The 12,042-nt window shown below is 48.4% G+C and overlaps 1 protein-coding gene across 10 annotated transcripts in view; it reads left to right on the top strand.

Moving 5' to 3' along the window:
- ARMC9 (armadillo repeat containing 9) overlaps window positions 1–12,042 on the top strand; it is a 144,291-nt gene that overhangs the window by 103,027 nt on the left and 29,222 nt on the right. For 9 of the 10 annotated variants that reach the window (XR_011973262.1, XR_011973261.1, XR_011973260.1 and 6 more), the window contains 2 exons: window positions 7,680–7,784; window positions 9,452–9,570. Coding sequence is in view for 6 of the 10 variants with exons in the window: in XM_072637440.1 (XP_072493541.1) it covers window positions 7,680–7,784; window positions 9,452–9,570 (224 nt within the window). In the remaining 4 variants the exon portion in view is untranslated. Of the gene's footprint in view, window positions 1–7,679; window positions 7,785–9,451; window positions 9,575–12,042 lie in introns of those variants that run through there. The other variant, XM_072637443.1, reaches the window with a different exon arrangement.

Genomic DNA, 12,042 nt, shown 5'->3' with positions numbered 1-12,042 from the left:
CAGAAAGCAGATAAAAGAATATTTTTCTTTTGTTTTTTTTTGCTTTTGTTTCATAATGTGGAAATATGTTTTGCATGACTGTATATGTATAATAGGTATCATGTTTCTTGCATTCTCAGTGGGTAGGCAAGGGAACTGAAAATTTAAAAATATATTGAAGTGCTTAGGAGGGACTTGCTGAAAATCTAAGTGAGGACGGTAGGAGGAGAGGCAGACCTATGGTGGTATAGTATCAACAAGACTTGGCGACTGTTCACATAGTGAGGATGAGGGAGAGTACAAGTCAGAGAGGATTATAGTTTCAAGGTTGGGATAATTGTGGTCCCTTTGACAGAAACTGGGAAGCTGGAAACAGGATCAGGTTTAAGGGGAAAGGCAACAAGTTCAGTCTTTGGCCATGTGGGTTTGGGTGCTAATGGGACAGCCAGCTAGAAATTTCAGCAAGCAACTGGAGAAGTGGGAGAGGCTAGGACTGGATAGTCTAGAGTGGTTTGGCAGTCATCTCCCTAAAGATGATAATGGAACATCTGGGACTGTGTACACTCACCATGAGAAAGAGCATAAAGAAAGAAGAGAAAGTGATCTTGTTTAGAACCTTAGGGACATCCACACTTGGAAGAAAATGATTAACAGAGGACAAGAAGTAACCAGAAAAAGAGGGATGAGGAGAGCACTGTCATCTGTTGTTGATGAGCTGAGTCTCATAAGATGAAAATCAGTAGGGATGAATGAACAGTCTTTGCCCACTTGGGTCCAAAAACATCAATTTCCTAAGTATGTGATGAGGGAGCTCTGGTTAAAAGGTTGTCTGAAGAAAGATCTAGGAGTGTTAGTGGACTGCAAGCTCCATAGAAATTTGACGGTTGAAAACAACTAATGGAGTATCCTTTGTCCAGGAGTATTTCAGTGATGGTCCTTGGTGAGACCTCAACTGGTTATTGGGTTCACTTCTGGACATCACAGTTTGAGAAGGACATTGACAAGCTGCTGAGCATCCAGTGGAAGGTATCCATGGTGGTGAAGAATCTGGAGCTCATGTCACCCATGCATTGGTCAGAGGAGCCGGGAATGGTTAACCTGGAGAAAGGAAGACTTGGGGGGCAGGGGAGGGGGTGCATTATATGGGGAGCACTATCCCCAAATGGAATGGGTTGCTGAAAGGGGGCTAGGGCCTCCTCTTGGAGGTCTTGTAGCAGGGACTGAATGATCATCAAATGAGGAGAGAAAGATTGCACATTGAGAGGTCAAAATAGCTTCAGTCCCATCTTCATCTTTACTCCCTATGTGGCCTCATGGAGGTGTGAACCTCGGTTTCCTTCTGGCTTCAGAGCCATGCTTCTGGGGTCTGTAACTCAGTGAATCCTGAAGAAGAGATGACATCCAACTGGGGAAATCATGAAAGGCTTCCTGGAGGAGTAAGCCCCAGAGCTGGGCCTCAGAGAAAGAGAGGGAGAGGGCTGTGAGGCAAGGGGAGAGTTCATGCGAGGCCTGAGACCCAGAGACCAGAGAAGGCAGGATGGAGGTGTTCCTATGGCTTCATGTATCAAATGTATGTCGATAAGCCCTACTTTTTTTCCCTTTGTCCCCAAATGCCTTCCTAGACTTCATTTAGTGTTCAGGAAAAGCTCAGGCCAGCGAACTGAGTCAATTAAGCTGGCCTGATTCCAGCAGGGCCCACATTCTCTGAATTGGGGCACTGAAAGGGCATTATGGATTAAACAGATCCTATGCAAGGCAAAACCCCCTCTCTCATCATCCCCCTGGGAAACTTCTCATGTAGCTTTCTGGCCAACTCCCAAAGAGAGGGAGACCTCCTCTGTCAAGACAGCCTGTGGGGACATATGAGAAATAGGGAAATTCCATGGAAGGCCAGTCCCCAGGATCCTGCTTTTCCCTTCCAGCTTGGAGGCTTCTTCCAGGGTGGTGAATAGTGAAATGGAACCATTGGGACGGTCAGTGACCAAACTGGATCTCTTTACTGGGTTGCCCTTTGAACACCTTGCCCTGTCTGTGCAGACTAGGAAGAAGCCTGGTTTTCCATTGTATTCAGCCCCTCCTTCCTCAGAGCTAGGCTTGCTGGCAATTTTGAGCATCCAAAGCAAGCAGTTAAGACTCCTGTAGAGTCGTTAGAATCATGGCACTCTCCTCGGACATCTAAATTCCCTGGGACTCAGGTGCTTTCCAAAGGCGGGCTGAATTTCGTTCGGTAATCACTTATCAGCGAGCTGAGACTCCAGTAATTTGATGCATTTGGCTAAAATGTAAAAAGACAATGTAACTGTGGGCTCTCATTGTAAATACATTCCAGCGATGGTATATAAGACCTGCCTTAAGGCACTTATTCTGGAAGCATTTCCTTACCTCTCACTCCCCTTCTCAGGACCTCAGAAGTCTTGTCTCTTGAGCTGGGTTTCAAAAACCTCTGTTTCTATTCAGAGGGCACAAACACCGCTGAAAAGATAATGGCCTGCCTTCAGGCCAGGCTCCCCTCTCCAGAGAACTTCAGGAGTTTCAGCCAGCTCTCACCGCAGCCCAGCTTGGACGCGTAGAGTGCAATAGAATCCTTTTCTCTTAGACATCGGGAGAATGAGCAGAGAGGATGGATTAGAAGGCGGCTCTCTGTTCTCTGGCCCAGAGCCCACCGGGGACTGGGTTTGCCCATTTCAAAAAAAAAAAATCTGGATAAAGATTCTTCGTTTTTTCACCTACTTGGCATTGACTGGGAAGGTGTCCCTTTGTCCCAGGGACTGGTTTAAATGGGATATCTGCTTACCCTTCCCACTGTGGGGCCTGGGGAGCTGAGGATTTTCTCCCCCTTCCCCCAGCATTGCCTGGGCAAGTTTTCCAAGTACTTTTGGAAGCTCACAGAATGGGCTCTGTTAAAGTCTGGGTTCTCTTTGTTATCCAACTTATCTTATCTTCACAGTTCCTGAATCCTTAGAGCAATTCCCTTTGCTCCTTCCTAATAAGAGTTGTTTCCAGGAATTTCGATGATGCTGATAATAATGATATTAAGAACTATATGCAAAGTTTACAAAGCACTTTATCATCAAGTACCCATGATGCAACTCTTATATAGATGAGGAACCTGAAGCTCCCAGACTTGCCCTGATGCTACCCGTTATTAATGTTCCCTTGAAATTGATTGGTATTATTAATTATTAATAGGATATGTATTTATTTATGTATGCATGTTGGCTGTCCCCAGGGAAGTTGTGAGCTCCCTGCGAACAGGCACTCCCTTGCATGGGTTTCTGTATCAGCCCGGTGCCTGGCACAGCACCTTGCATTTCATCCTCCTTGGTTAACGTTGAATTTGAATTTTGCAGTGGTCCCAGAGCTGGTGAGTGGCAGAGTGAGGAGGAGAACTGGGCTTCTGGTCCCAAGGCCCCACTACTTGTACCCCTTGCAGGTCTTTGTTTTTCAAAGATCCAGCAATTTAAGAGAATGATCAGAATTGTTCTCGTTCTTTCGATGTGAGCTAGGGAGCGAATGTTACCCCCATTTGGCCGAAGGAAAAAGGGAGCCCCCATTCCCAGCTTAGATGACTTTCCCACCAGAACTGAGATTAGAACTGAAGTCTTCTGGCTTCTGGTGGAAGCCTTTCTCAACCAAAACATTTCAAATGAACAGTAATTTATGTTTCCTCTGTCTCTTAACAGACAATGAGTATTCACTTGTATTTATTGAGTAAAGAATTAAGATATAAGGAGCAACTTTCCTTGTGGCCAGGGTTTCGGGCCATAGGGGTAGAACCTCAACATTCGATGCTTAGTTCTCAGTCTCATCACAGCCTGCTTTCTTCATAAATGTATGGTAAGGTCCAAATGTGGAAACTAGTCTACTGGCAAACACACCTTGATTTAATGAAGTTAATTTCAAAATACCTTGAAAACATTAAGTTGAAAATAAGGTAATTTTAAAAACTTTACTGGGCTAAGACTATTAAATAGTGAAATGACTTAAATAATGTCAGTGGGTATATATTCTCTCGGTGTGGGCCATCCCTTCACTGGTGTAGATCACAACACTTTCTCATCCTTCAGGATTGTGATCCAGGTCTTTTCAGAAATCCTCCCTAGCAGATGGACCCAAAGAGCCGGAGGCCTCCATTGGCAGTAATGGGACCCCAGTCAGGGCAGCCCTTGGGCATCCAGCTGTCAGTCCTCATCTCACTGCATGGCTGGCACATCTGCCCTTGGGGATGGCTGTTACACCACTTCTCAAATAGAAGTCTTCGTTGGCAAGGGACTGTGACCTCCTCACATCCACCATGCAACTGCCCACTTCCCTTTAACCCTTGAAATTTCTATTTTTTTTGGATCACTGGGTTCCTCTCAAACATCATCTAAAAAAAAAAATTTAAACTAATTCATTAGCCTTGTCTCATGGCCTAGAGAGGAAACTGATTAAATCTGCCGTGACACTGGCCGCACTCCTGAACTGAGAGGTCTCTTGGAAAGAAAAATTGAACGGCATACACTGAGAAACCGCATGGAGTGGGTGTGAAGCCTTGTGCTGGGGACACAGAGAGTAATAAGGTATCCTCCCTTCCAGGTAGGGCTTCCTGTGTACGGTGCCTTACACGTGGGCCAGACTCAGAGGCTTTGCTTGGTTTGTCTTTGAAGTGGAATGTAGACGTCATTAGAAAAAGTTCCACACTGAACCTGAACAAGAAGTTGCATTTTTGTTTCATTTCTGTGGGCCATCATTCACTGCTCAGCCCTTTTTTGCTTGTTTTCCTCCTGAAGCATGGATGAGGGTAAAATCCAGCTCTCCTTCTCTCTGGAGCTGCTCCTTAGTAATGCTCACTACCTATAACCCTCTTCTTTGCAAGGGCAGTTCAAGGTGGGCCTCCCATCAAATTGGGGGCTGCTTCATGGATTAACTTCAACCAACTCAGTAATAATCTCTTCCCAAGGATGGTCCCAAACTCCCTTTAGGGTGGTTCATGTGGCTCAGAGTTAGGGGGCTCCAGTCTGAAAGTCTGAAATACTGAGTGAAGTTTTGTGGGAAACACAGCTTCCTCATGCTACGGACCCAGGTCAATGTGGAAGTAACAAATAGAGTGGCCATGAAGTTCAGCCACAGACTTTACCAACGTCCCTGTCTGAGTTAGGCCTGGGGGTAGACAAAAACTCAGCTTGAGGCATGGGCCTATATCTGTGGTGTTTACAGATGAATGGGAGGAAAGGTCACAGCCAGAGATAATGATAACCCACAATATTCCATGTTATGTTTGTTAACACAATACAGAACAAAAAACTGCATGATTCCTGAGAGGGACGATCCCTGGAGGGTCCTGGAGATCCATCAAGAGAACTTGAATTTGGGCTTCAAAAGAGAGGTGGGATTTCAGAGGAGAAAGAGCATACCACATACCCAACAACTGGGGAATGATCAAACAAGTTGTGGTACATGATTGTGATGGAGTATTATTGTGCTCTAAAAAATGACGAGCGGGATGCTCTCAGAAAAACCTAGGAAGACTTACATGAACTTCTGCAGAGAAAAATGAGCAGAACCAGGAGAACGTTATACACGGTAACAGCAGCATTGTATGAGGATCACCTTATGACTGTAGAATGACGTACATGAATGACCTCGCTATTCTCAGCGATATGGTGATCCAAGACAATTCCAAAGGACTCATGATGAAAGATGCTCTCTGCCTCCAGAGAAAGAACTGGTGAACTCTGAATGCAGATCAAAACCTATTGTTTTCACTTCATTTTTTCTTTCTCTTCTGTTTCTTCTTTCACAACATGACTCATAAGGAAATACGTTTTACATGACTGCACATATATAACCTGTATCAGATTGCTTACTGTCTTAGGGATGGGGTAGGCAAGAGAGGGAGGAAGAAAATTTAGAACTCAGACATTTTCAAAACTGAATGTTAAAAATTGTCATTACATGTAATTGGGGGGAAATGAAATACAATTAAAAAGGAAGAAGGAGGAGGAGAAAAGAAGAATCATCATCCCGAGCATAGTAACACATGAGCTAGACCTCCGGAGCTCGTTCTCAGGGCTCAGCCTGGCCCCTTCTGACTGGAGCAGGGATTACTTGGAGGGCAGAATGATGAAAGAGGACTGGGGGGGTCAGGCAGGACTTTCTTTCACTCGGAAGCACTTTTGTGAGGAGGGGAGAAGTTCCCACCCCAAAACATTGCCCTCCTTTGCCAACCAGCCAGCTTCCCCAGATGCCATGGAGCAGAACCAGTGAAGCCCCTCTGGGCCCAAGCCCTGCCTTGAATCCCCTTAGCGCTGGCACTTGGCACCTGGCCTACTACTGAATAAATGTTTGCTGATTTGGGAGGATTGGGGCCATCGCTCTATTGATGGGAACAGCTCCATAGAAACCTGGAGTGTTGGGACAGGGGAATGTTTGTGTGTTTACTCTTGCTGTACCTTGGAAGTAGCTATTTCTTTGTAAAGTTAATCTGACTGTTACGAGATTAAGTGCACCTTGGGTGCTTGAACTCCTCCAGTGGGGCCTGGAGCTGGTGGCCCCCATGGACCCCTGGCCTTGGTGGGGGAGGGAAGGCTGGTCACTGTTCTGCTCAGTTGTTTGCATGTTGTTTCCAGGAAAGGAGGGGTGGTTTTTTGCCTTTCTTTGTATCCTTTGAGCTCAGCAGGTGTTAGAACATAATAGGTGCTTAATAAATGCTTACTGACTTGCTAGCCCAGAGCTAGAGGTGAGAATGTAAGCAGAGGAGGGAGCTGAGGCCCAGGGAGGTCAGGATCTTGACTTGTCCAAGGTCACAGAGGTAGTGAGGCAGGGCCAGGCTTCGGGCCTCGCACCGTCATTCTGACTTCAGCCCTTCCCTTCCAATGAGAGTACCAAGAAGGGTAGACAAGGAAGACTCGGGCAGCAACATTGAGTTCTCGCTCTTCCTGGCAGCTTTCTAAAATGAATAGCTAGAAAGGGCCTGAGAAAACCCTTTGTCCTTCAGAAGAGGGCCTTTCCCAGGACCAGGTCAAGGTTCCACCATGGGCTGTCTCTGGGATGTCACCAGACTCTCAGCCAGAGTTCCCATTGAGTCTCCCAGGTGGACCAAGGCCACGTCATGTGGCTACAGGCTCCCTAGACAGTGAGCTCATGGCAGACAGGAACTGGAGCCCAGGCCAAGCCAATGAGAGGGCCCTGTGAGGCTTTGTAGAAGGGATTCTCGGAGTTAAAGGAGGGGTGCGAGGGAGGAGTGGCTTAGAGAATTTTGATTGAAAGCTGTTTGGGGTTATCTTGTTTCTCTTTTACTACTGGGGGTATTGAAAGGTGAGCCAGGCTTCCAGGATCCTGCATCTTTAATATGAGGAGTGATTTAATTAGTGGAAATCCCCTCTCTCCTCCCTCCTCCCAGCTCCATGGAGACACTTGGTGAGAGAGAAGGTTGCTGAGATCTGGGCCTCCAGGCGTCAGACTTTGCTCTTTCCTAGCAAAAATCTCCTAGGCAGCTTGGAGGTTTTAGGAAACGTTTGTGCCACGAGGTCTCAGTGCTTAATAACTGTTAAATGCCAACTGAAAAACATCCCCTTAATCCACAGGCTCCTTGAGGGCAGCAATGAGGGTCCTGGGAACAGGGCTGTGCACATGGCATTGTTTTGTGAATGTCGGCTAAGATGCCTGGGCTGCCCGATGTCCAGGGGAGTCACTCAACTCTCATCTCTCTGAAATAGGAGGACCAGGACACTATGGAGTCTGATCTAGACAAGGATGAAGTGATACAGCCCCAGCTTGGGGAGCTCTCTGGGGAAAAGCTGCTGACCTCCGAGTACCTGGGAGTGAGTACCATTTCCCTGGGGCCCTCGGCATGTCAGGAGGGTGTTTTAAATGGTTCCTTATTGGCTAGAGCAAGCATGTTCATGAGGCCGAGATTGTACGGTCAGTGTTCTTCTCCATTTGTACCACTTTCCTCTTCTCTGTTCGGATGGCCACGAGTGGTTTCCCCATCTCTGGATGCCCATCTCAAAAATACATGTTGCTGATCACAGGAGGACCCAGGCTGAATAACTCGGGGATCACATAGAGACCCCAGAGGACCTCGAGTCCAAGCCATCTGATCCAGAATTTCCTCAGTGAGCTCAAGAGCACACATCCAAATGGTCCTCCAGCTTCCAGTGATGATGGCCTGTTATCTCCCTGGCTAGTCCTTTAGTGTTGACCCCTCAGGGAAGAAAAACAGTTGTGTGAAAGCAGCTCTGGACCCTTTCTTGGTCTCTGTTTCCTCATCGATAAGATGAAGACAGTGATATTTGTGGTATGGGAATTATTTCCAGGGGATTGCGAGGAATATGTTTGGAAACTGCAACATTTTGTAATGAGAATGCCACCCCTGGAGAGTATGATGCCCTTTGTGGGTGTCCTTGGCACCCCCTCCCTCACTGATCTGTTTCCCTCTCTCTCTCCTCTCTGGGCTGTTCCCAGCTGCTTCAGAAGACACCCAGGCCTCCATCCCCAAGAGTTGCCGCCCTCCTTTCTCCTCCTTGTCTTTCCCTGAGGAAGCACCTCCACGTTTCCCCCTGCCACTCTCTTCTTTACCCCTATATGATCCAGCTTCACAGCTCAGGAAAGACAAGCAGAGAGTGCGATGGAAGGTCTCAGGGAAGGCCAAGCAAGGGTCTTTTGAGGGTGTCTTTCTAGGCAGCAGGGAACAGCCAGGAGAGAGGGAAATACCCTCTCCACACACAGTCCCCAGCTCATGCAGGCCCCCGGCCTCTCCCACGGCTGTTTGGTCTCCTCCATTCCCGTCTCTCCCCCCTCCTCCACTCAGGTGCCACTCCTGACTCAGCAAACTCCAGTCCTTACCCGTCCCCTTCAGGATCACATAGACAGCCCTTGTCCCCTGGGTTCTTTCTGTCTTTTGTCTTTTGTATTCTTCCTTCGCTCTCCCTGTCTAGGCACATGACCATCTCCCACCTCCCTGACTTTGCCCTGGCTGCCCCCCCTGCCTAGAATGGCCTCCCTTCTCACCTATGCCTCGTGGGTTCCCTGGCTTCCTTCGAGATGCAGCTCCTTCTAAATCCCCACTTATGAAAGGACTCACCTGAAATTACCTTCCATCCAGGGTCTTTTTCTTTAGTTTCTGTCCCATTAGTATTTGAGCTCCTTGCTGGGGATCCTCTGAGGACTTTACACTGTACCAGTAGATAGAACACAGCTCCTCCCATTTCCCATGACCTTGGCCTCTTTAACTCCTGGTCTCTGGCTGCTCCTCCCTGAGCCCCAGTCTCTGCCCATCATTTGGAACCCGTTGGTGATTTTGTTGGCATCAGCAGACAGGACCTAGGAGTGGGACCAACTTGGAGCACCAGCCGGTCACAGAAAAGCTTGAAGAAAATGATCACTTTGCCTTTTTTATGCCCCTGCCCAAAGAAGAGAGCAGGGTACAGGGGTAGCATTGTCGCTGTGCTTCTCTGACCACAAACTGACTGTGTCTCCTGTGTCCTAGATAATGACTAACTCTGGCAAAGCCAGGAGGAGAACCCTTCCCAGCAGCCTCCAACAGAGCATCGATGAGCCCCTGCAGAGGCCTGTCACCCCTGGGTATCATAAGAATGTGCACCCCATGTAAGTCTGCGATTCTATTACAAATATTGTTTTATTGCGAGGCAAGGCATCCACCTGAAAGTCACAAATAAAACATCCATGTTGAAAAGCACTCATCCACTGTCATTCTTTAGGGCATTACTGCGGCTAAAATAGCCCCGGAAGTGGAGAGCCCAGGGCATCGGGGGGAAAGGAGCGGCCCTGTGGCCTTGTTCTCCTCCCCATTTCCCTGCCAGGGGGATCTCTGCACAAGCCCTGGCCCCAAGTCCCAGCCCTTCTCTGGCTAGCATGCAACTCTATGTGCTTGCCCTCAGTTTCTCTCTCTGTAAAGTGGGGAGAAGTGTGCCAGGCTTGTTTTGAGGAAGGTTCTTGGTAGACCCCAAAGCACCATGGGAATGTCAGTGAGCACGATGCTGCTTCCTGGCCAGGGCATGTTTCAGTGGCTAAGTTGCTATGACAGGGGAGGGGGCCTGAAGCTTACTCCCCACATGCCAGTGGATCAGTCAAATCCCAGAAGCAAAACTGATACTGGCCAGTGAGCTCGTAAACAGATCCTAGATCTCCTCTTTAGTCCCACTGCTTTCCCTGGCCCCCCATGCTAGGCCTACTTGGTTCTCCCACCAGCCTTGAAACACAAGACCTTCCAGAAGCAGACGTCTTCAGAGCCAAGGGCTTCCTTTATGGCCTAATAAAGGGGGGTGGGGGCGGTGTAGGTGTAAGGAAAATTTGAGCCCACGTCCTGCCTTTGTCCCAGGCAGAGCTGGAGGAAGAGACAGGGAGAAAGCCAGGACCCCCAGCCCTTCCCCTCCGCCCCCCCATTGCTGTTTCAGCGGAGGCATTGCCCACATGGGAGGGCTGAGCCTCTGGTTTCTGTTTTGTGGGCACACGTCATGGCTGTTCTTACATGGGGCTGGTGTCCAGGAAGCCCTCAGCCCTTTGACTTGTACTGGTGTTCGTCCAGGTAATTACACGCTTTTTACAGAGCGTCTTTATGCTTGTGACTGCCGAGAAACCAGCCTGCTCTTTCTCCTAGCCGGTGCGCAGTCCGTGCAGAGGGGCGCATGGAGACACCCAGTTAGCCACCTTTTAGAGATCTTGCTGTGACTTCATCTAGAGCCTCCAGCCCTGGGTTGGAGGGGTATGTGTCGGAGCCGGGGGGGGAGGTTTGTTTTTTAATTTAGCAGCTAATTCTCTTCACCCTTTAAAGGGAAGTTCTTTCTCCCATTTAGAGAAATGGAAATTTCAATTTCTGTGCTTAAAGAGGAAAATCTTTGTGGGCTCCAGGCCAGTGCTCCCACTAAGTTCTACGTTTGTTTGAAATTTCTATCCATGAACAAAATTGTGTTACTGTCGTTTGATTCCCTGCATGGCCCCTGCCAAAGTGCTTTTCCTCTCTGGGCCTCAGTTTCCTCATCTGTAATAATGAGGAGGTCAGGCCAGGTGGCATCTAAGGCCCCTTCTGGTTGTAGATCAAGGTTCTTAGGCAAGAGTCTGTGAGACCCCCTGTGGACCATTCTACAGAAGGATGTCTGATGACAGAGTTGATGTCTCTGCCTAGTTTGTGTCTGAGGCTAAAACTTACGTACCCAGCACACGTTCAGGAATGCATTCCTTCCAAGCAGGGGCCCAGGTGACAGTCAGATAAAGCAAGGCTAGGAAGGAGGGAACATGAGCAGAACTGAGCTAGGCTCTTCTGAACTAAGAGAGCCCATATTGGGAGAGTGGAGAGAACATGACAGTGGCATCCAGAAGCCCGGGGTTCGATCCCTTCCATCCGCGCCAGTGCCTGACTAGCGAGGCCTGGGAGTGAGTCACTGAAGCTTTCTGCGGGCCCCCTCCCCTCCTGCCCATCGCCATCTTCGTCTGTAAAATGAATGGGTTGAACTCAGTGATCCCTTTCAGTCCCACACCTCTCACCCTCCCATGTGATCCTCTGATTTCTGTGATGAGGCCTTAGGTTACATGTTACTTCAGCACTTTCTAGCCTCGTGTTTGGCAAGGCATCTTTCTAGACTATCTAATCCCCATTTTATAGAGAAGCAAACTGAGCCTTAGGTTAGATGATTTACTGGTTCTCCCCTTAGTCAAGGGTAGATGCTGGATTGGAACCCACAATACAGATATACAGACTTAAGTAACCAAGTCCTTATTGAGAACTGTGGAAATGCCAAATGGGATGTGTGCTTCTGTCTGCTCAGCCCCATTGTCACTGGCTCTCAGAGTGGAAGGGAACCTCCAAGTGGCACGGGGCAGCAGGTCTCAGCCCTCACTGTTACTGCTTCAGAACCTTCAGGGATGGGAAACCCCTTCCCCTCTGAGACAGCTCAGCATTCTAGCAAGTAGATGTCTCATCTGTCTTTGTACATTTTCCCCATTATTCCTAGTTCTTGGCCTCTGGGGCCATACAAAATCAGTCTGGTTCTTGTGCTGAACAAATGGCAGCTCTTCAGCTACTTGGAGACAGTGAGCACAGCCTCCTCCCAGGTCTTCTCC

Source organism: Notamacropus eugenii, chromosome 2 (assembly GCF_028372415.1).
Source record: "Notamacropus eugenii isolate mMacEug1 chromosome 2, mMacEug1.pri_v2, whole genome shotgun sequence".
NCBI classification, from domain to species: Eukaryota; Metazoa; Chordata; class Mammalia; order Diprotodontia; family Macropodidae; genus Notamacropus; species Notamacropus eugenii.
Note: the sequence above shows the minus strand (reverse complement) of the source record. Positions and strands in the feature narration are given on the sequence as shown.